General features: G+C 43.3%; 5 protein-coding genes across 8 annotated transcripts; 2 read left to right on the top strand and 3 right to left on the bottom strand.

The window, feature by feature from the left end:
- Positions 1 to 1,436: 1,436 nt before the first annotated feature.
- Positions 1,437 to 2,967, bottom strand: ND-B17 (NADH dehydrogenase (ubiquinone) B17 subunit). The gene is made up of 3 exons (XM_017071178.4): positions 2,621 to 2,967; positions 2,454 to 2,555; positions 1,437 to 1,681 (listed from the first exon to the last, which is right to left on the bottom strand). Exons 1-3 carry the CDS (start codon positions 2,873 to 2,875, stop codon positions 1,541 to 1,543), a joined length of 498 nt encoding a protein of 165 aa, XP_016926667.1. The 5' UTR covers positions 2,876 to 2,967; the 3' UTR covers positions 1,437 to 1,540.
- Positions 2,968 to 3,577: 610 nt separating this feature from the next.
- On the top strand, positions 3,578 to 7,173 carry Mtr4 (exosome RNA helicase Mtr4). The gene is made up of 2 exons (XM_017089358.4): positions 3,578 to 4,758; positions 4,812 to 7,173. The coding sequence occupies exons 1-2, from the start codon at positions 3,675 to 3,677 to the stop codon at positions 6,881 to 6,883; spliced, it is 3,156 nt and encodes a 1,051-aa protein (XP_016944847.3). The 5' UTR covers positions 3,578 to 3,674; the 3' UTR covers positions 6,884 to 7,173.
- A 189-nt stretch (positions 7,174 to 7,362) lies between these two features.
- On the bottom strand, positions 7,363 to 15,513 carry Gli (carboxyl ester lipase-like protein Gli). Of its 3 annotated transcripts, none has more exons than XM_036815619.3 (8): positions 15,424 to 15,513; positions 12,604 to 12,776; positions 12,413 to 12,545; positions 11,453 to 11,881; positions 9,855 to 11,074; positions 9,177 to 9,488; positions 8,425 to 9,114; positions 7,363 to 8,286 (listed from the first exon to the last, which is right to left on the bottom strand). In XM_036815619.3, exons 2-7 carry the CDS (start codon positions 12,768 to 12,770, stop codon positions 8,517 to 8,519), a joined length of 2,859 nt encoding a protein of 952 aa, XP_036671514.3. In that variant the 5' UTR covers positions 12,771 to 12,776; positions 15,424 to 15,513; the 3' UTR covers positions 7,363 to 8,286; positions 8,425 to 8,516. The 3 variants fall into 3 exon arrangements, with proteins under 3 accessions (XP_036671514.3, XP_036671505.3, XP_036671508.3); XM_036815610.3 differs by having other exon boundaries at positions 15,311 to 15,474; XM_036815613.3 differs by lacking the exon at positions 15,424 to 15,513 and adding an exon at positions 15,108 to 15,228.
- Positions 15,514 to 17,356: 1,843 nt separating this feature from the next.
- LOC108021486 (leucine carboxyl methyltransferase 1) lies at positions 17,357 to 19,247 on the top strand. 2 transcript variants are annotated; one of them, XM_017090227.4, is made up of 4 exons: positions 17,357 to 17,742; positions 17,911 to 18,336; positions 18,403 to 18,719; positions 18,799 to 19,247. In XM_017090227.4, the coding sequence occupies exons 1-4, from the start codon at positions 17,497 to 17,499 to the stop codon at positions 18,833 to 18,835; spliced, it is 1,026 nt and encodes a 341-aa protein (XP_016945716.2). In that variant the 5' UTR covers positions 17,357 to 17,496; the 3' UTR covers positions 18,836 to 19,247. The 2 variants fall into 2 exon arrangements, with proteins under 2 accessions (XP_016945716.2, XP_016945718.2); XM_017090229.4 differs by having other exon boundaries at positions 17,358 to 17,742; positions 18,403 to 18,707.
- Positions 19,248 to 19,304: 57 nt separating this feature from the next.
- Positions 19,305 to 21,185, bottom strand: wek (weckle). Its single transcript, XM_017090226.4, has 4 exons — positions 20,944 to 21,185; positions 19,984 to 20,883; positions 19,578 to 19,924; positions 19,305 to 19,511 (listed from the first exon to the last, which is right to left on the bottom strand). The coding sequence occupies exons 1-4, from the start codon at positions 21,067 to 21,069 to the stop codon at positions 19,475 to 19,477; spliced, it is 1,410 nt and encodes a 469-aa protein (XP_016945715.3). The 5' UTR covers positions 21,070 to 21,185; the 3' UTR covers positions 19,305 to 19,474.
- Positions 21,186 to 21,879: the final 694 nt, after the last annotated feature.

Genomic DNA, 21,879 nt, shown 5'->3' on the forward strand with positions numbered 1-21,879 from the left:
TACCATAAGTTATTTATTAGGATTTAATAATTATTGTCTTCAGTTATCCCTTTTGTGATTCGCCTAACACATTTCCAATAAATTAATATGAGTTTTATGTAATAAAGACCAGCAAAACACATATTCACAAGACACAGTTTAGTCATTCGATTACGCGGTCTGTTTTGAATTTTGGGTTATGATGAGTTTTGTTTTATAATTAATAAAACTATTAAGCACTATTTTTTTTTAAACATAGCACATCATATTCTTCAGAAACTGGCTTTATCTTTAGTAGTTGTATCTGAAGAAAACACTTAAACTTTCACTTTTATTTAAAATCAGTTGATACGCGCTCTAATTTGAATTTTGATCGCCGTGAATTTAATCAGTTGTTTATTTATGTTTATTATGTAGAGGCTTTTATAGTTTATCATAGTTTTATTAACATTATTCAATATTCTAATGACGCTTATATGGATTTATTCTCAATTGTAAGTTTTAAATTTTTTGGCGGGCAATTTGAAGGATATTTATTTTACTTATTTTTTGATAATGAAATTCGACGATTAAGATTTCATAGATTATTAGTGTTGGAATATATTTTATTTTTGTAGATAAGTTGAATTAAATTTATTGGTTTTAGTATATCTTTTGATATTTAGTATAACTTTTAATATTTAAATCTGAAATGAATGCCTTTCTCACCTATTATTTTCGCGGTCTTTTTTTAAATTTGAATATCTAATCAATTTTGGTTAGGAGTCACATTTATTATTTTTATTTATTGTTTAATTTCAGATGTTTTCTTTAAATTTCTCTTTTTATAATTATTTATTCTAAAAAATAGTCACAAATCATTTTTAAATCATCGTGTTTTTGTGCGCACTTTTTAAACTAAAAATAAGGAAGTAAATTTAAATTAAATGGTTGTTCTACCACCTTTTCACGATTTATATTGATTTTACTTACGAAGTAATTAGTATTTATGAACTTTTTTTAAATTTTTAACAAATCACATTGTTTTACTTAAATGTTTGGAAATATATGTTGAGTGGTTTTTTTTTTGTGAAGTTCATCTTATTAACTTTATTTTACGTGTGATTTGTTAACCTTAGCTTGCTGTATGTTTTTAGTATACTTTTTTATAAATTTGTATTTAAATTTATCTGCTTGAACTCTTTGTTTGAATGCCAATTGCCACACCTTCTCGAAATGTCTCATTTCTTGGAGGTTCAACCGCTGCCTGGTTTCTTCACCAGCTCGAAAATGCAAATGAAAGAAAGAGGGCGATAATGAACAATTTCGGCGAATTGAGCACACCGGCAAACTGCTTAGGCAGCTTTTCGGCCAAGTAAAAGCCAAGAAAAGAATATCCGCCAAGCGCAGCAGAAAAACCTCTTCTTCAGCAGCGAAGCATTGGCAGAAACCGACAATCCATTCTCAATCTCCTCCTCTGTGTTTTCGTTTCCATATTTATTGCGATTTTTGTTTTGATATTATTAATTTACGTTTCAAACTTAAGAAAAATCACTAAGCGAGCTCGGGGACGATCTTCAGCTTATAGAGGCGACTGCTTGAATCCGCGGGCCGCATAATCAGAGGGCGCCGAACGATCGGAGACCTTGGGATAGCCCTCATCTCCTGGCACGCACGCCTTGCGGGAGTGGATCACACGCCATCCGCCCTTGCGGGTCCAGTCCTGGAAAGAAAGGTAAATGAATGGGGTTTGAAAACTATTAATGAGCATAATTCAAAAAACACTGAAATATCTGAAACATATTAAAACAAAACAATGACTTCATTGCGGTAAATATTCCTACTTATAGTGGGAGACGTACTCCCTAATTTAAGCTTTTTGGCGTGTCTCTAAGCGGTACAAATGCGGGAGCTAAAGCATTTTTGAAACAATATAAAGTTATAAACCAACTTAAACCTTCAATAAATTATTAAGGTGTGTACAGGGCCTAAATTAAAAAGCTACATTCTTAAAACTGGAAAAATCCTTTAAAAACTACTGTATATATTAATAAGTTAATGAAATTATGCATGCAATATATTGATATTGTCTTTCATTTGTGTGAATATTTCCCGAAACGATGTGTCACACTGTTTCTGTGGCGGCAGAGACCGAGCTTAATGGGAATCTGCCGACATTGGCTTTAAAGGTATTCAAAAATAATATGGAAAGTATTTAAATTCCTACTAATAATCATATTCCTATATATAAGCTTTTCAAAGACGAATTTGCAGATTTCCGATTCTATTTCCTATCAATAGCTTTTTGACTGGTTAAGAAGAAAAACAGTATATTGAAAATCACATGCAGCTAACAACGAGGGCGGTATTGGAAATTCTCCTTTACTAGCCCATACATATCCCTTTCCAGGCCGTTTCCACCTTTTGATCCGTGCATTTAGTTACATAGAAACACCAGAAGCCTTGACAAATCAAATCCTGGACCCATTACTCACATTCTGGTTGTATTTGAAGTAGTAGGCGCCGGCATAGATTCCGGTGAGGGCGAGCAGAGCCTTTCCGGTCCAGTAGCGCACGGTGAATGCCCGCTGGAAGCCCTGTAATCCAAAATATTGTTACTCCTCTAGCATATGATTACATAATACCCATGTTGATAACTCACCAGGACTGGCTCCAAGACGTTGCAGACCTTGTCGAGGGGGGCGCGGTAGAAGCGCTTGATGGGATTGTTGAGCTCCAGCTCCAGGGCCGGAACTTTGCGGGGTCCGTGGTGCAGCTCCTGGTCCTTCAGCCACTGCTTCCGCCAGGCGCGCTCCTCGGGCAGCATGCCGATCAGGCGCTCCCGCTCCCGCACCATGCGGCCCGCAATGGCCATCGGCTTCACGCCGCCCGTATCCGAGGCACCACCAACCACCATTTTGCACCGCTTGTTCCTGGATATCTGCTTTGTGGACGTCGGAAAACGCCAACAATTGTATAATTTAATCGGCCACCGAAAAAACAGCTGTGCGCGCCAGTGTGACCGCACCTGAAAATATACCAGATGCTGGTTTGCCTGTGAACCGGAACCGGAACTTGTTCAGGAAAATCTTGATTTTCGGAAATAACTTTGTTATAATCTATGCTCTTGAAATACTTAATTGTTGAATAAAAAAGTTAGCTAGTTTATTTAATTATCTTGTCGTTGAACAAATGAACTTTATAATTTCTTTAAACGAATTGACAGAGGTTGCTTTTACGGGGTAAACAAATGTTTTTTGAATTTAAAAAGTCAAAATTTAAAAAAAAATTAATTAATTTGGCGACAAAATAATACTTTGTCTTAAAAGTCGCAAAATAAATCCTGGAATCGTTACATCCATTTTCGGGAAAACGCCATTACAAGAAAATCGCATTCCATGTATCATGTTTCCACCTTGGAAAGCATGAGATTCATAGGTAGCTATGAAATGTTATATTTTAGCTTTCATTGTTCCGATGAGAATGATATTTTGTGTTAGTGCTCTTACAACTACATATATATTAAACCAAACTGCAAAAGAATCAATCTCAAATTATCACAATATTTTAGAGGATTCCTCTAAATAAATACCCCTAATAAATAGCTAGATACGCCAAAACAGCAGACAGATTGTCAGCACTGAAAACTCTGCACATGTTTTGCGGCGTGTGTTGAATTAACTTGTAAAAATAAGGCAAGTAAAAGCGTTTTTGGCATGGATATAGACGAGCTGTTCGATTGCTTCGACGAAGTGGCGCCGGATGTGCCGCCACCGGCAGTTAACCAGGAGGAAAAGCCCTCTGGAAGCGGAAGTACAAAGAAGGGAAGCAAGCGGCAGGCAAAAGACAAGAACCCGGCGAAATCCTCCAAAGAAGTGAACGCGGATGACCAGGGAGACGATAATGGGGAACCCACCAAGCGCCTGCGGCAAGAGGAGCCGGAGGATGAGGCGGAGGAGGACGATGGGGATGACGAACCCGTTCGCACTCTCGACTTGGATGACTCCGCCGCCTTGGAGGCCCTGCGCACGAGGATTGTGACCCATCTGCTGGATGCACCCAAGTCCTGCACCCACGAGGTGGCCGCCCATCCCGACCAGGAGTACATACCCCTGCAGCCGTTCAGCGGCGTGCCCGCCAAGGAGTACCCCTTCGTGCTGGATCCCTTCCAGCGTCAGGCGATCCTGTGCATCGACAACAGCCAGAGTGTCCTGGTCTCGGCCCACACATCGGCCGGCAAGACCGTGGTGGCGGAGTACGCCATTGCCAAGTCACTGGCCGCCAAGCAGCGGGTTATATACACCACGCCCATCAAGGCGCTGTCCAACCAGAAGTTCCGCGAGTTCACCGACGAGTTCAAGGACGTGGGTCTGGTCACCGGTGACGTGACGATCAATCCCTCGGCCTCCTGTTTGATCATGACCACGGAGATTCTGCGAAACATGTTGTACCGCGGCAGCGAGATCATGCGCGAGGTGGGTTGGGTGGTCTTCGACGAGATCCACTATATGCGCGACAAGGAGCGTGGCGTCGTCTGGGAGGAGACGCTCATCCTGCTGCCGGACAATGTGCGCTACGTCTTCCTCTCGGCCACCATTCCCAATGCCCGGCAGTTCGCCGAGTGGGTCTGCCACCTGCACAAGCAGCCTTGTCACGTGGTCTACACCGACTACCGACCCACTCCCTTGCAGCACTACATCTTCCCGGCCGGTGGCGATGGCATCCATCTCATTGTCGACGAGAAGGGGCAGTTTAAGGAGGATAACTTCACCACCGCCATGGCAGTGCTGGCTAATGCGGGTAAGTCCTGTCAGATAAAATTCCATCCATGTGCTAATTTTCATATTTTCCAGGTGAGGCTGGCAAGGGAGATCAGAAGGGACGCAATGGCGGCATCAAAGGCACCAATGCCGGTCAGACGAACATCTTTAAAATCGTCAAGATGATCATGGAGCGTAACTTTGCCCCTGTCATCATATTCTCGTTCAGCAAGAAAGACTGCGAGGTCTACGCCATGCAGATGGCCAAGCTGGACTTCAATACTCCAGATGAGAAGAAGCTGGTGGACGAGGTGTTCAACAATGCCATGGATGTGCTCTCGGAGGAGGATCGTCGGCTGCCGCAGGTGGAGAATGTGCTGCCCTTGTTGCGTCGCGGCATTGGCATCCATCACGGCGGTCTCTTGCCCATTCTCAAGGAGACCATAGAGATTCTCTTCGGCGAGGGTCTGATCAAGGCTTTGTTTGCCACCGAAACCTTTGCCATGGGCCTTAACATGCCGGCCAGGACAGTGCTGTTTACGGCGCCGCGCAAGTTCGACGGCAAGGACTTCCGCTGGATCAGCTCCGGCGAGTACATTCAGATGGCGGGTCGTGCCGGCCGTCGTGGATTGGATGACAAGGGCATCGTTATCCTGATGATCGACGAGAAGGTCTCTCCGGCTGTGGGCCGCGATATTGTGCAGGGCAAGGCGGATCCCATCAACTCAGCTTTCCATCTTACGTACAACATGGTGCTAAACCTGCTGCGCGTGGAGGAAATAAATCCGGAGTACATGCTGGAGCGCAGTTTCTATCAGTTCCAGAACCAGGCAGCTCTTCCCGGCCTGCATGACAAGGTGGAGCAGAAGACACTGGAGCTGAACAAGCTGAGCATCAAGGACGAGCACAACATCGCTTCCTACCACCACATACGTTCCCAACTGGATCAACATGGCAAGCAGTTCCGCCAGTGGATAACGAAGCCCCAGTATCTGTTGCCGTTCCTGCAGCCTGGGCGATTGGTGAAGGTGGCCGCCGGCTCACAGGAGTACGACTGGGGAATCGTGCTGAACTTCAAGAAGCAGGATCAGAGCCGCAAGAATCCTCTGAAGAGTGAGCCCAGCGTCACCATCGATGTCCTGCTGCACGTCAGTGAGGCCGCGGCCAAATCCGGCGACACAGAGCCATGCAAACCGAACGAGCGGGGATGCATGGAGGTTGTTCCTGTGGCCCACACGCTGATCACCCAGATTAGCTCAATTCGGGTGTACTTCCCCAGCGATCTGCGGAGTGCGGACAATCGGCGAGCCGTGCTGAAGACCATCCATGAGGCCAAGAAACGATTCCCCCTGGGTCCACCGGTCCTCAATCCCATCGATGACATGAACATCAAAGAGCGAGAATTCCGCGACATTGTCGATACCATCGCCCAGTTTGAGGCGCGACTTGAGGAGCATCCGTTGCACAAGTCGCCGGAGTTGGAGCGCATCCACCGGCGCTACCAGGACAAGGTGCAGCTGCAAACGGAACTGCAGGACCTGAAGGCAGAGTTGAAGGCCGCCCGCAGTCTACTGCAAATGGAGGAGCTGAAGCACCGCAAGCGCGTGCTTCGTCGGATGGGCTACTGCAAGCCGGGCGACGTTATCGAGTTCAAGGGTCGCGTGGCCTGCGAACTGAGCTCGGCGGATGAACTCCTCATGACCGAGATGATCTTCAATGGCGTGTTCAACGACCTCACCGCTCCACAGGCCGTGTCTCTGCTCTCCTGCTTCGTGTGTGACGAGAAATCCAGCGAGTCCCCGAAGAGCGCCACTGAGCTATCGGGACCACTGCGCTCCATGCAGGATCTGGCGCGTCGTATCGCCAAGGTGTCGACGGAATGCAAACTGGATCTGGACGCCGATACGTATGTGGACAAATTCAAGCCCTTCCTCATGGACGTGGTGCTGGCCTGGTGCAAGGGCTCCAGTTTCCTCGCCGTCTGCAAGATGACCGACATCTTCGAGGGCTCCATTATCCGATGCATGCGGCGACTGGAGGAGCTGCTACGACAGATGTGCCAGGCCTCGAAAACCATCGGCAACACGGATTTGGAGAACAAGTTTTCCGAGGGCATTCGGCTGCTCAAGCGCGACATTGTCTTTGCCGCCTCGTTATATCTGTAGGATTTTAGGAAGACTTGTTGTAAGGCCTTATTTCCAGTTCCATTCGTTTTTAGTTTTTATGAAATCGTAATTGATTTCAATGATCTATCTAACCAATTATTTGCTTGTTTCCTTCGAGGTAACATAAAGCGAAAAGTGGATGATATATCTTTTCAAAACATGAAACGAATCTTAAGTTAGCAAAGTCCAAGTACGGATTTCTGATGAAGGCGCATTTTTTGTATATTTTCAATGTTTACACGACAACCAAGAAGGTTACAATAAATGAGACCGTCAGACAAAGTAAATAAGATGGAAATTTGTTTTATTTTTATGCGAAAATAAATATATTGGTACGGTTTTGCCCACGACTACGTTTAGTGCCTTATTGGTTTGGTGTAAAAATACTTGCAGTAAGATCATGATATTGCTGATCAAAAAGTGAAGTAATTATGAAAGTAAAGCAAATAATATTAAACAAATCATAAAACGACACAGAGTACAGTAAAATTAATTTATTTAGGGACAAATACATAAAACTTAACTATACAAATAAACATACAAAGTGTTAATACATTATGCTTTCAATCATGTAACAAATGAAGATATATACAAGAAATAATAATGTACACGATACTTATGAAAACATAAAGTTATTGGACGGTTCACACTGAATTTGTATGGTCATTTTACTTATATGCGACACATAAAACATATAAAAACATATAAACTAAGGTACATCTATTTATACGAAAGGCACACTTAATTGGTACATTTTCGATGAGACCTCATGTGTCATCGAAGACAATTACAAGATGTGAAGGCACTGTAGGTATTGCTCTTGATGATGTGTGGGAGTGGCTAAAATATAATGCTTTACATGATAATCTTATAATTAGGGACGTGACAATGTAATGTATGTTTTTTTATTCAATAAAGGTTTTAAATAGTTTAGTTTATTCTCTTTTTTATAAAGGTTAATTTATTTTTGTTCATTAACAATTTTTTAAAGGTATACTCTACAATTTCATTCGATAGCACTGCCACTATAAAAGAATACATGTACGAACTTTTATTTTAGTACCTAAGTTTAATAAACACACTTTATCTACTGAAAAAAGAATATTTTAACTAATTAAAATGTGTTTATCAAGCAACACAATTACTTCCTATATTTCCTATGTTATATTTACACTTAGGGGCCGATTATAAGGCTATGGAATGTCATTGATATGGATTTGTATTCGTTGGGTTATCAAACTTACGAACAACTTAAAGTAAGATCTTACGAATATTGGTTTGCCTAAACTATAACTAAAAACTGAGATCTCAAAGATCTGTGTAAAAAAGTATTACAAATACAAAATTAAACTTACATTTTTCGGAAAACAACTAACTTAAGTTAAATGGAATTTCAGGAAGAGCTATAAGAAAAAGGGTAATATTAATTTAATAATGTAATACACTTTAAGAGTAAAGAAAAGGCTTATAAAATAATACAAGAGTGGTATTTAAATTATAAAATAAAATATTTATAGTCTTGAAGAAAGACCAGGACCTACCTGCTCTCCTTCTTCCTGGATCATCGACAGGCTCTGTGATTGGACGATTCGGCTGACTCCCTAAGCGCATCCCGCGCTTAGAGAGCGGTTACTTAGACGGATGTCTGCGGCACTCCCTCCACCAGCTGGGTCCTCCTGGGCTGAGCCGCTGGCTGCGAACTCAAAGTGGCCGTGGTGGTGTGGGTGGTGCTGCGGGCGGAGGGCACCGGGGTGGTGCTCCGACTGCTGCCCGAGACACTGGTGGCGGTGGGAGTCCTTTTAGTCGGCTCCGCCTGCAGTTGCGTCACCGGCGTGCTGGAAAGTGGTTGCAGCAGACGCTTCTCTTCCACGGGCGGCGACGGACCATTTCCATTTGGATGGGAACGCGGCGTCGTTGAACGCTCAGTTGGCTTCACAAAATGACCATTGGTCTCCTTGAGGGAAATCCCTGATTTAAGGGACGCCTGGCTGCTGGATTTCTGCGTCATGGCCAGCGAACTGGGTGAACGCAAGGATGTGGTGTCCGTGTGCGCCTTACTGGCCAGCGTTTTGGAGGAGGGTGAGTCCCGGTACTCGTATATGTTGTCCCTGGAACGAAGGGCATGGTGGTTGGTCACCATATGGGCATTGTCCACGCCGCGAGTATCCGGTTCCGGTTCCAGGCCTTCGCCATTGATAAAGACATCCTCATCGTAGAAGCGATCCGATTGGCTGTGCATAAGGAATAGGGATTGTTAGAATATATCATGGTACAAACTCCATCCCAAACTTACCGCTTGGCATTGCGCCACATGATGCAGCAGATGACCACCAGCACTATGAGGAAGAAACAGGTTACCGACATGCTCCAGAAGGCGATCTGCAGTGGTTCCTTGGGCTCCCACCAGTACTCAGTGGTGGGTGGATAGGTGGGCACCAGCACTCCGATCACCGTGGGCAAGTACTGTGTCCAGAAGGCGCACTCCGTCTGCCGGTAGTTGAGCAGGATGGAGGAGTTGAACGTGGTGTTGATGTTCAGGTAGCGAATCTCGCCCTGATAAGCCCGCTGGAAGTGCATGCCCAGCACCTGTTGAGGTGTAGGATTGCTGGAATATAAAAATATATGATGTAAGATAATAGATCTAGTTTGGGTTTAAGACGAACTACTTATGACATAATATATAATTTGTATTCCATCTGCAAAATCATATTTGGTAGTCCCTTAGGAAATAAATAACACACCCTTACTAAAAGTCATGATACTAAAATAAAATTTAACCATCACTAAAAGGGAAATGCTACAGTGAATGACAAAAGTAGATATAATAATATTATGAGACCGATCCTACAAGCAATAAAAAAATAAATAGTAGTAAAATTAGTCTTTTATACGATTTTAAGAAGTTAGTGTTCAAATATTACTATTTATTTCCTAAAATAATCTCATTTATATGATCCCAATAGTGACTCACCCATATCTGGCAAAGTTCGAATAGGTCTGCATGAAGAAGTGGCTCATGTTGCGATCGTTATCCGTCCACATGTTGCGCTGCAGGTGATCCTTCTTGGGGAAGAACTCGATGTCCAGGAAGGGAGCTCCGGTGAGGAAATATCGTTCGATGTCGTGTGGATACTTTCGCCACTGCGGCAAATTCAGTGCCTCCACGGTGGTGTTCAGGACGTACATGTAAACCGGAACCTTCTGCTCGAGCATCAGCTTGACCATCTGGTCCACCGGTGCTCGGTAGTACAGATCACTGAGCATATTGATGTACTGGTCCCGGATTATCGTATTATTGTTGGGATCCGGCCAGAAAGTGTACATATACTTGATGGCCTCGTATACTCCGTTCGGATTCAATGTGTAGTTGTAACGGAAGACGTGCTCCCGTATCTTCTGATCGAAGAAGCGACCATCCAGTTCGTAAAACGGACTTAGGGATTCGTTTTGGGCCACAAAGAATGCCGCCTCCTGGGTCGTCACCCCAGTCATATACTGGATATTCCGGTTAAATTTACCAGCCCGGATGAGAGTCTCTGGGGTTTGGGTGAGGAAACGCCAATCCTTTTCGCGCCATCCCTCGTACCAATCGTCACCGGGTAGTGTGAAATTGTGATCCAAAACTGGACCCCAGGGAAAACTGCCTACCTGAGGGGCAAACTCGGCGTTGCCCAGCTCATAGAAACTGCGACCAGTGCGCAAGCAGTTGACCAGCTTCCACGAGGACTCGATGGAGCAGCCCAAAAGCTGTCCCAGCACGCGACTCGTGTTCTGAGCCCGATACTTATCCTGAATCAAAGCCCAATCCGCCAGAGCCGATCCCGACTGGGCAATCACCCGCCTCACAATGTTCCGCGTCTGCGGAGCAACCATTAGAAGTCCCGCGGAGGCGCCACCTGCTCCAGGGCCAAATAGAGTTATGGAATCCCGATCTCCATTGAAGAACTCAATGTTGTCATGGACCCAACGCAATGCCATGGCCTGATCTAGAATGCCGTAGTTTCCGGGAGAGTTCTCATCGCCCGTGGAAAGGAATCCCAGGGCTCCAAGGCGGTAATTCAGAGTCACCACTACCACATCGTAAAAGGAGGCCAGGACATGGCCCTGGAACAAGTTGGAGGCTCCGCGGATAAACTCGCCACCATGGATGTACACCATCACCGGGTATTTTTGGGCTACGCCAGCGCCAGTCTTAAAAAAGAGGAGACCATAAAAGATTTAATTAGATAAATATAAACTACTCTCTTGTTTTGTATCTACTTCTTCTCAATGTTCTGAAATATAACAATCTACAAAATGTTTCTTGAAGAATATTTTTGGGGATTTGGTACATAGAAATAAAACATCTGGTCTTCCACTATTCGAAATATGATATTACTTTTTTCTGAATGATTTAAGGTATAATTAGTTGGAGAATAAAGTCACAAATATTTTTGGGGATTTGGTACTACGAGATAAAACATCTGGTTTTCCACTCTTCGAAATTTGATACACCAGTTTCTGAATGATTATGATTGTTCTGATCTATTATTTTGAACTGATAAGTCGCTTACTTAAAGATGAACTTACCTTGGGTGAGTACACGTTCAAGTACAGGCAATCCTCGTCCATGTCCATCACTCCCTTGGTGGCGCCCGTATACCGAACAGGCTGGGGACAGGCGGGTCCAAAATCGACGGCCTGGAGCAGCTGCCATCCGCGATGGATGCGGGGCGGCTTGAACCTGCCCTCAAAGGTGGGCGGCAGGGCGTAGGGGATTCCCAGGAACGCAGAGCACTCGCCCATCACACGATCCACAGTCGAGTGAAAGGGACGATAGAAAGACTTGGGATCGGGATTGTCGTACATGTACACCTTGAAGCCCTGCACCTGGCCATAGTTCGTGGTCACGAACACGTCCCGCTCCAGGGTCAACGAATCCCGACGTTGCTTGCCCTGCAAATCCTCTCGCCATCCCGCCAAAACTCCCGGAAACTGGGTCCGTGCATTCGGATCGTTCTGCGATTGGGGAAAAAGAAATTGAGACCATCATTATCATCAGCCCATTTCCCATGGATGAACATATAGAGACTCTAAGCCGATCAGCAAATGGGCGACATGTGTAATTGATTAAGTCGCCTTTGGCTTCACTCGGTGGCATGAAAACTTAATTAAGATTATTACTTTGATATTGGAACGATCTGATGATCGGACGAACTCCCCTTTCTCAATGACTGGGCATTGTTCGCTTATGGATCGTCTCGGTTCGGTTCTTTGGTATAGGGGTCAGTTTTTTGTGTCACAGAATTTAATTGATTAAGCGCGGGTTGCGAGGCCATACAACATTTAGATCATTTGGATTGGTTGGATTGGTTATTTGATATCCAATCATTCCTAATAATAATCGGATTACTGAGAACTTGTTTGTTTTGTTTTTAAGAATTCAATAACCATTATAATCTCTTTGATATTAAACTAATATCATTTTGAACCTCGTCTAATAAATTATGAAATGTTACCTATAGTTGCTTAAATTAATTATTTGCTTACCGGATCAAAACGAAAGCGATCTTCGTTGGGCATTCCTTGGGGATATTGTCCGGGTGGATTCCTGCCTGGATAGTTGGCCCCAAAACCATTCGGCTGATAGTGACCATATCGGCGATCGTTAAATGTGTAGGTTCTGTAAGTTCGAAACGTAAGTGCAAAACTTGATAAGTCGAACTGCAATGATGACTCACCTATAATCTGGATCCCCTGGGTTTGGCCAATGGTAGTCAACGCCTGGACGTGAATAAAATCTGGGATCTCTTGTCTGTGCCTCTGTCTCTACGAAACAGGTACATATCAACAGAAAAAGGCCTAAAACCCATTTTAATTTATCGCGGTATTTTAGTTTGTGCATCATGGTGATCTAGAAAAATATACAGGCAAGGTTCTATCAGTCACAAAGTTTATTTCGTCTTAAAAAAATCTTGAATACCAAGTATTTTTTTATGAATATTCTTACAAATCGCAAAACAATGACTTATCGTCCGCATCAAAATACAATTATAATAGTATTAATAAATAAAAATTGAATACAAACGTATTAAAGTATTTTCAAACATAATTTTGAGAAGTATTTGGTTATGTTTATAATGCATAACACTGATGGTCAAACAAAAACTCCATAAAAGTATAAACAAACAGAATAAAAACAAATCTCGGCCCAGAGTTCGAGTAAGAGTGAACAAACTGGTTTTACATTACGTTGCTGGCTCAATTTTCTTGGCACTTCACTTCGGCATTAGAAGAGCCCGAGAGACCGACAAACCCGTTTGAAAAGCTGACTCGAAAAAATGCGCTAAAAATAAGTTACAGCATAAAGTGCGACTTCGAAGTGGTGTCGATTGAAGAGAGACTCCTTACACCGACGATTACGTGCCTTGTCTGGGTATTCGGAATCGGCGTCAATGGGTTAATTGCTGCCGTAATGGAGAAAGGTCATTGCGTTAAATTGGTCTAAGCTGGGGAAATGGTATGTCCCAGATTGTGTGAGCCAAAGTAAATTGTTTTAAACGTTGTTAGGCAATTGATTTTATCGACTATTATACATTTTTCAATCCGAAAGTCAGTTCAGGTTACTACTGTAAAAATAATACAATTTTTTGAGAAAACTTATTTTTAAAATTGTTAATTTTTATAGGTTTCTGGACCTTATCAGGCAAAGTTTAATGTTTTTTTTTGGTTTTTCAAATCTATTGTCATAAATAAACGATAGGCAATACCTATAAAATGCACTCAATAATACTAATGTGACAGGTATTTCCTGCCAATTCATCCCTTGTACGTGAAAGAAATGCATGAAAAGAAAAAGTGAGAAAATAAAGACACCTGCCTGTGTCAAAGGCGGGTAAATTTGGTTTTTGGAATTTGATTGGCAATGCAGTCGTATCGATGCAACATTAATGTCGTTACCCTGGTTGCATTATGGTTTCAGGGGTACAGTTTTGGTCAAAAATGTAGACACTAATGTTTGAATACTTTTTTCTTGTTCCCTCCTACATTTTTGTAATATTATTAAAATATACTAAAAAACGTTATAAAACTAAAAATTCTGTAAAAATTTTAATAAAGAAAAAAGAGGTGAAACGCATTACCAAAACAATGAATATTATGATATGGAAAATAAAATAGATATCTATTATATTTTTGTAACAGGTCTAGCTAAGGTTAAGATTGGCTATTTTTGTGAAATTTATGAACCAAAATACTTTTTGACATACAAAAATATTTCAATTCGAAGATATGACTTTATATCTGGATGTTCCGTTTGTTTATACTCAAGATCAGAGCCTTATGGATGCTATTCTTCTGACTGCGAGTGTGTTGAAAGTGGCACAAGGACTCACACCGATACGGGTGCATTAACCTGCATGTGGAGGCCTCAAGTTACCCGGTCATTCGATGTCCCAACCCTCGAAGGGTTCGTATTAAAAATACGGAAGTGCAAACGCCTGCACAAAAAATATGCCGAGCTCTGTGTTTTTTTTTATTAACAAAACTGCCTGAGAAATTTCATATCGAATTTCGTGTCCAAATTTTGTGAGCATTTGTTATTGTTGTCCGTTGATGAATCATTTGTAGAAGTTTAGCGTTTTTCGCAATCAAATCACCAAAGCAAACAATAAACGCAACGATAACGCTGAAAGTGAAGCGCAGGTGCGCCTGTGTGTGTGCGTATCTGTGTTTGAGTTGGCCCATTACACAGGTGTTGTTGCTACTTTTGCACAGAAAAAAATGCTATCCATTGTTGATTTCATTAGATACTTTTCGGTTTAAGACGTTTGAGAGCTACTTTAATACTTATTAATTTGTTGGGGAACTCTATTTGAAATTTTCAAAACAATTTTAAACATCGCATAAGAACTCATGATTCTTTGTAGGATTCACTTTATTTTGTAAAGTCATTGTTATAAGACATATTTTCAATATTTGTTAATGTGACTAATGGAGATTTCGAGCATTTTTGTATTGCTTTTGGGGTACATTTTTTTTTTTTAAGCCCTTCACTTCGTATATTTTGACTCAAAAACATTTCTTTCTGTGTGGCTCAATCTCACTGTTTTTACAGTTATGCTCCAATTGATGACGTTGCCGTGGCAACTTGTTGCGGCTTCTACCCGTAATTTCACTATCTAATCGCGATTTTCCAACCATCACCATTCGCATTTTCGTTTTTTTGTATCATTTGAACACTCACAATAACTTTCTTGGCCAAGCCAACGCCCCGAAAAAGGTAGCATTAAAAAAGCAAAGCATTCGAAACGAGAAAAAAACGTAACGCAGCTGAAATGACCGTTTTTGAGCCAAAGACTCAGAGACTGAGACTCAGGTAGACTCAGGTAATGCCGTCAGAAGCGACGTCTCACGCACACCAAAGAACGAAACTCAGTTAACACTCACACTCAGGTGCCGGCTGTTACCAACGGTTCACACACAGATACACCTGGCCGAGCGATTCTTTCGATGTATTGGGCGCGCGCAGCTTTGAACGCTCCTGCGTTATTGTATCTCACCTGTGCGCAGCGACGCAAACCACAACCGACGCTTTCGAGCGTTGCCGACAAACTGACACTGGTTTCCGAATCGAAAACGAGTCGGAGAGACTGCCAAGCCAGCTGAGCAGGAGCGGAACTCGGCGTGGGTGCTAGGCGACAGGCCCGCAGCGCGGGTATCAGATCGGGCCCTTCGACGAGGGGCCCTAAAAATAAAATAAGGAATGAGAAAAGAAGGGTAGGAAAGTAAATCAGGATTAAGACTCAGTACTTCAGCTACAAAGAAATAACATAATCTACATTTTGTAGGCTTAATGACTAGACCTAAGGGTCTAAAGCTCTGTATAATAATAATTTTAAACAATAATTTTACAAAATTGTATATATCCTTTGCAGATGGTATTATAATTCCAATTGGTGCGTTGCAATATTAATAATAATAATTATGTTACTTTAAAATTAAGGCTTGTGAATTAAAATGTGACATTTTTGTAATACTATAGATATAGGTACATTCGTCATTTTATAAAAATTGTACTGCTATATAGCTGCCATAGAAACAATCCGCAGGGGTATACTTTGGTATTGCGAAATTAGTTCTCTTTCTTGTTTTTTGAGGTGATTTCTTATTATAACTGCTGAGGGTAGTACACATAGTGACGAAGTGCACCTTGATTATGTCTCAATCGGTCATTCCATTCAAAATAAATATATTTTTTAGGATATTTAGAACAATTTCAAACTCGAACCCAATATTACCCGTTAATTAAAATAATACAACATTATTAGAGAACCACTGTTTCACATGGTCATTGCATATACCTTACCCCTCACACAACATTAAAAAATATAATAAGGCTCCGAAAATTGTTGAGCATATTCTTAGATATTTAAAAAAATGATAACAGTTAAGTAAGTAGTAAGTTAACTCTTTTTTAATTCCGATAATCTTATATTACTCCAAAAACTTGAAAGCTCGTCTTCCAAACCAATTAATTCTAGATTCGGCATCCGTTTTGAATAACGTAGTAATGAGTTATCTTTGCATGACAAAACGGAAAACATCTTTGCATAATTTCTAATTAAATTCTATTATATACGACGGAGCGCAGACGATGGATGGATGTATGGATGGATGGGTCGTGATTCACGCTTTGAGCTTCGCAGCGCAAAACCAATTGGCGATCAGTTCACATTTTGACCCCGTCTTATTGAGCGGGTTGTTGGGCGTAGCTGCTAATTTTAATTATACATAACCCAAGCGGGATAGCTTCCGATGTCAAAGATGCGGGAAGCAATTAAAGCACTTGAGCACGCTTTGTTTACAATGTTGACCCTTCCTTTATTAATGAAGTGCTTAAGTCAATTAGGTCGATGAAAAACTGCAGTTAGCCACTGAGCAGCATAAGATACCAAATAACCAGCAGACAAGTTACGAGAACATTTTTTAAGAGTTGTTTCAAGGTTATCAATAACAAATATGGGAATTTACCCCGAAAATGCTATCCAGACCAACAAAAAACCGAAATATGTGAAGTTTTCAACATTTTGTACTTAATAAAGTTTGCATATGATTCCGAAAGTCTCATATTTTTAGCTTTTACATTGCTCGAATATTCATATTTATATGTACGATATAGTCATCCTATTTTGTTCAAACTAAAGGAGTTGGGCGGAAATGTTGGACCATTTGGTAATCAAAAAGGTGATATTGGCCTTGCTCTTCAAAAATATGAACATGTATCTATAGGATTTAGACGACCGGTCCAACGAAAATACATACATTTAAAAAAACAGAGGGACAGAAAGGTAAATATCAATGAAATACCTTTTTTTGTTACTTGTTTTCTAAACTTTTGGTTCATTATAATTTTAAATAAACGCGCCAAACAATCGACATCGAGCTATCGGTACTTCGGAGCTATCGGCTTCAAGCAAAGCTGCACACTGTTATCGTCTATCGACTCCTGCAGCTGTTTTCAGAGGAGAAATAAACCGAGGAAAGGAAAACAAGGATTCTGGGACTCCAGGCCGCCCCAGGAGCTGTTTGTGAATAAGGATTAGGATCAAACCGAGCACATCCGCCGAAGAGCCATGGAGCCGCCATCGCCGGGTGCGACCGCCGGCTCGACGCACAAGTTCCATCCGTGCGACGAGGCGGTGATAGCCACCAACGACGATGCCAGTGATTGCAAGCGATGTGCGGTGCGTCTGGGCTACTGGAAGGATGACTACATCGGATACTTTGTGCGCAACCAGGAGCGCAAGGCGCCGGAGATCAATCGTGGCTACTTTGCCCGGGTCAAGGGCGTGGAGATGTGCGTCGAGAAGTTTCTAAAGGTCAGTCCATCCGCGGTGGCTCCCATTTGTCTGGCACGTGCCAAGGTCATCCTGTTGCATTGCTGCAGCAAGGCCAGGCCCGTCATTGCCCGCCACGCCTGCGGTGCGCATGTCCTGGCCAGGATGACCTTGCCCTAACCGAATTTCCCACCCATTACCCACACACAGAAAACCTCGGGCAACTGCCAGATCATCAATTTGGGCTGCGGCTTCGACACACTCTACTTCCGTCTGAGGGACACCGCCCACCAGGTGAAGAACTTCATCGAGCTCGACTTTCCCACTGTCACCGCCCGCAAGTGCTACACAATCAAGCGCAACAAGGCCCTGCTGGCCAGGATTCACGACGAGGATGGAGAGGTGCGGCTGAGTCCCACGGATCTCCACGGACCCAGCTATCACCTGATGGGCGTCGACCTGCGCAACCTCGACGAGGTGGACAACAAGCTGCAACAGGCCGAAGTGGACTACTCCCTGCCCACCATCTTCCTCGCCGAGTGCGTGCTCGTCTATATCGAGGCGCAGAACTGCCGGAATCTGCTCAAGTGGATTGCGCAAAAGTTTCAGGCCGCCGTCTTTGTCAACTACGAGCAGGTAAGCGTCCTTTGGCATTAGATCTTACTTGCCCTACTGTATCAATTAATACCTCGATTGCTGCAGGTTAACATGAACGACCGCTTCGGCGATGTGATGCTCAACAACCTGCGCGGACGCGGCTGCAGCCTGGCCGGCGTAGAGTCCTGCCTGTCGCTGGAGACGCAGCGGAACCGCTTCAAGGACAGCGGCTGGACTGGCGCCCGTGCCTGGGACATGGTGCAGGTGTACGAGAGCATCTCGGCGGCCGAAAGGCAGCGCATCGAGCGGCTGGAGATGCTGGACGAGGGGGAACTGCTGCTGCAACTCTTCCAGCACTACTGCCTGGTGGTTGCCTGGCTGGGCGTGGCCTTCCAGGACATAGATATCACGTGCGTGCCAGTGTAAACATTCGTGCCTAACTGACAGCGAACTCGCAATATTCCCCGATTACTAACAAACGACAATTATCTTCACTTGCAGCGTCGAGGAGTTGATGTCCTCCCTGAACATTGACTAGGAGCGGTGAAGGAGGAACGGATAAAGAGCCAACCTACATGGATGAACTAATTGTTGACTCATTTATCTGCTCGGAAGGCCATGCCAAAAGATTTTGCTTCTCAACGTGTTAAACTTAACAAATAATTATAAAAACCATCGAAATCAAAACGTATTTAGATAATTATCACACACAGACCCACTCACAAATTGCTACATTTGTACATTTTTAGTTGTTCCTTAAACCTTCTTGTTACATTTTCTATTATTTAATCGCTTAATTTTTTTTGAATCGCTTACTATTTTGTCACCGAACCGTGGCGTAGACTATTGATTGGAGATCTATGCGCCATCCATTCATTCCCAAATTATAGTGTGCGTTAATGTAAATGTATTTTGAAATTAATTAAAACGAAACTTAATTGGAAAACTTACATCAAATGGGTTTTAAAAAGGGTTAGGCGAAGGTTACTCGAGAGACAAAGCACACATTTCTTTAGGAGATTAAAACATTTACAAGTTTTACTTTATTTTAAACATAATATCGTTCAGAACAAAACTTATATTTCAGGTGTAAATTATCTGAATGCTCTCGCTCTAAGCTTCCTTATCAACGTGGGATATACAAAGTTCAAATGTAAATCAACTGAATGTTCTTGTTCTAAGCTTCCTTGCTGGTTTTCGCCATTTCGCGGGTTCTGAAAGTAAAAATATAGCTTGAGATACATTTCGAACTGTTGAAACAATCGTGGGCATTCTCTTACATGGCCCGAAGCTCTTCCAACGTGGGCACTGCAACACGCGTAGATTCGCTCTCATCCTCCTTGGCCGCCTGCTCCGGATGTTTCTTCCACTTGTGCGAGCGGCAGTTGGTGTTGCTCGCGAACGCCTTGTCACAGTATTTGCATACATAGGGTCTTAGACCAGTGTGGCTCAGTAGGTGGATCTTAAGGGCTGTGGAGTTCTTGCTGCCGGTGCCACAAATTTCGCACCTGAAGCGTCGCTCCTCAGTGTGCACATACCTGTGCTTGTTCAGATTCGCCCGGGTCTGCAGCATCTTTCCACAGGTATCGCATTTAAACTGGGGCGCTCCGTGCGTTTGGCTGTGCACCTGGAAAATGCATGTTAGTTCCATGATTTAGCTTACTACTTGAGTATCCCGTTACGCACCCTAAGTCTGGCCTTGTTCTTGAAGGCAGCATTGCACACGGGACACACGCAGGGCTTCTCATCCGTGTGAACCAGCTTGTGCTCCACCAGCGATGTAAAGGTCTTCAAACCTTTGCCGCAGATGTCGCAAACGAATCTCTTGGGACCGCCGTGCACGTCGTGTTTGTGACTGCGCAGGGCCATAAAGGACATGAAGGACTCCTTGCAGACCTTGCAGGTAAATTCGTCGACAGGCGGACTGGGGGAGCGGTCTTTGGACGACTCGCTGCACTCGGTCCTCTTTTCCTTTGCTTTGGATTTAGTATTGCTTTTTGTTTCTACGGGCGATTGTTTTGGGCTGTGGTTAAGTTTCTCCGGCTTGCCTGGACCCTTGGGTCTGCCTCGTTTCCGTTTCGCAGGCTGCGGCGATGTGGTGTCCTCGTCGGTTAGACAAGGCTCACTATCATCCTCTAGCAGCAATTTTTGGGCAGCAAGATTCACTGGTTTGTGACCACGTTTTATTTGAACTTCAGGTGATGGAGCAGTGGGTAGCGATATGGGTGGCTCGTCCAGCTCGGATTTGGAACGTGTGGAGCTCCCACGCGGGCGACCTCGCTTTTTTGGCACCTCAGGTGAAGGTGTCATGGAATGACACGAAAAAATTACCTCATCGTCATAGGAAAACTTGTCCTCTTGATCATCGATGTCCAGGAACTCCATTTCCAGCTTACAGGTCGGCGGTAGGCCAAATTCGCGACGCAGGGCGTCCACATCTTGGTGGTCCTGCGGCTCCGAGTTGCGCAAAATTTCAAAAATGCCCTGGATCTTGCTGACGCTCTCGGCAAAGGTGAGCAGCTGGCCAATCACCGAGTAGCACTCCTCGCACAACATGCTGGCCAGCACCGGCTCCTCGAGGGTCATCTGCCGGCATAGAGAAACAATGCATCATAAGTCGGGGTGACAGGAAATCGAATCACCTACCTCCACATCAAAGCATTTCCTGATGATCTTCACCAGATCCTCGTCCCGCTCGCGTACTTTGAAAACGACATCGTCGCGGGCGCACAGGCGACACCAGTTCGCCCAATCGGTCGTCGGAACGCCCATGGTGTATGTTAGTCCTCCTCACAAATTGGACAATTTGGTACAGATTTAATTTGCGATTTTATTCAAATTATATTTAACAAACGCCAATGCCAATCAGCTGATTAATGGAACGCCCTTACTTTAAAGCGGAAAAACTATCGATTAGTGCGAAGCGTTCACACAGAGCAGAGTTGATGCAGAAACGTGAATCAATTGGAGAAGAAAATGAACTAGTGTTTGAAAAAGAACCAGTGTACAATTTTCAACACGTGCTAAAAAAAAAGGTTTTTGTTTAAAAGTACTTGCAGGGTTACAGGGTTTTCCGTATTTCCCATGGCATTCAGTATGGAAACCCACAACTGCACTTCTAGATTCCGTAACTTTAGATATTGGATCCTAGTTTAGACTTGGTATACCTCTATGAATTTGTTGTTGAATTCTCTAATATTCTACATTAAAGTTTATCCATAAAACTAGGATCAAAAAATGTAACCCATTTTTATGTCCGATATTTCCGTATTTCCAATGTATTAAAATTGGGAACCCATAACTGCATTTGAAGATTCCATAACTTGAGTTATTTTATCCCGATTTTAGAGTGGGATACATCTATGAATTGGTTGTTGAATTCTCTAATGTTCTACATTTAAGTTTATCTTTTAAACGAAGGTCAAAAATTTAACCCATTTTCATGTTCGACTTTTCCGAAATTGCAAAGGCTTTCGGAATGAGAACCCAAAACAGCACTTCAAGATTCCATAACTTCAGTTATTTTATCCCGATTTTAAAGCCGGATAGCTCTATAAATTTGTTGTTGAATTCTCTAATATT

Source organism: Drosophila suzukii, chromosome 2L (assembly GCF_043229965.1).
Source record: "Drosophila suzukii chromosome 2L, CBGP_Dsuzu_IsoJpt1.0, whole genome shotgun sequence".
Taxonomy (NCBI): Eukaryota; Metazoa; Arthropoda; class Insecta; order Diptera; family Drosophilidae; genus Drosophila; species Drosophila suzukii.

Coding starts and splice junctions, on each gene's coding strand:
- LOC108021486 (XM_017090227.4), top strand. CDS start 17,497: ATGGAGCCGCCATCGCCGGGTGCGACCGCCGGCTCGACGCACAAGTTC. Junction 18,337..18,402: donor TCTTTGTCAACTACGAGCAG/GTAAGCGTCCTT, acceptor CGATTGCTGCAG/GTTAACATGAACGACCGCTT. Junction 18,720..18,798: donor GATATCACGTGCGTGCCAGT/GTAAACATTCGT, acceptor CTTCACTTGCAG/CGTCGAGGAGTTGATGTCCT.
- ND-B17 (XM_017071178.4), bottom strand. CDS start 2,875: ATGGTGGTTGGTGGTGCCTCGGATACGGGCGGCGTGAAGCCGATGGCC. Junction 2,556..2,620: donor ACGTCTTGGAGCCAGTCCTG/GTGAGTTATCAA, acceptor TTTGGATTACAG/GGCTTCCAGCGGGCATTCAC. Junction 1,682..2,453: donor ACTTCAAATACAACCAGAAT/GTGAGTAATGGG, acceptor CTTTCTTTCCAG/GACTGGACCCGCAAGGGCGG.
- Gli (XM_036815619.3), bottom strand. CDS start 12,770: ATGATGCACAAACTAAAATACCGCGATAAATTAAAATGGGTTTTAGGC. Junction 11,075..11,452: donor TGAACGTGTACTCACCCAAG/GTAAGTTCATCT, acceptor CTCTTTTTTAAG/ACTGGCGCTGGCGTAGCCCA. Junction 9,115..9,176: donor ATGTGGCGCAATGCCAAGCG/GTAAGTTTGGGA, acceptor CCTTATGCACAG/CCAATCGGATCGCTTCTACG.
- Mtr4 (XM_017089358.4), top strand. CDS start 3,675: ATGGATATAGACGAGCTGTTCGATTGCTTCGACGAAGTGGCGCCGGAT. Junction 4,759..4,811: donor GGCAGTGCTGGCTAATGCGG/GTAAGTCCTGTC, acceptor CATATTTTCCAG/GTGAGGCTGGCAAGGGAGAT.
- wek (XM_017090226.4), bottom strand. CDS start 21,069: ATGGGCGTTCCGACGACCGATTGGGCGAACTGGTGTCGCCTGTGCGCC. Junction 19,925..19,983: donor AGAACAAGGCCAGACTTAGG/GTGCGTAACGGG, acceptor TGCATTTTCCAG/GTGCACAGCCAAACGCACGG. Junction 19,512..19,577: donor TTGGAAGAGCTTCGGGCCAT/GTAAGAGAATGC, acceptor TTTTACTTTCAG/AACCCGCGAAATGGCGAAAA.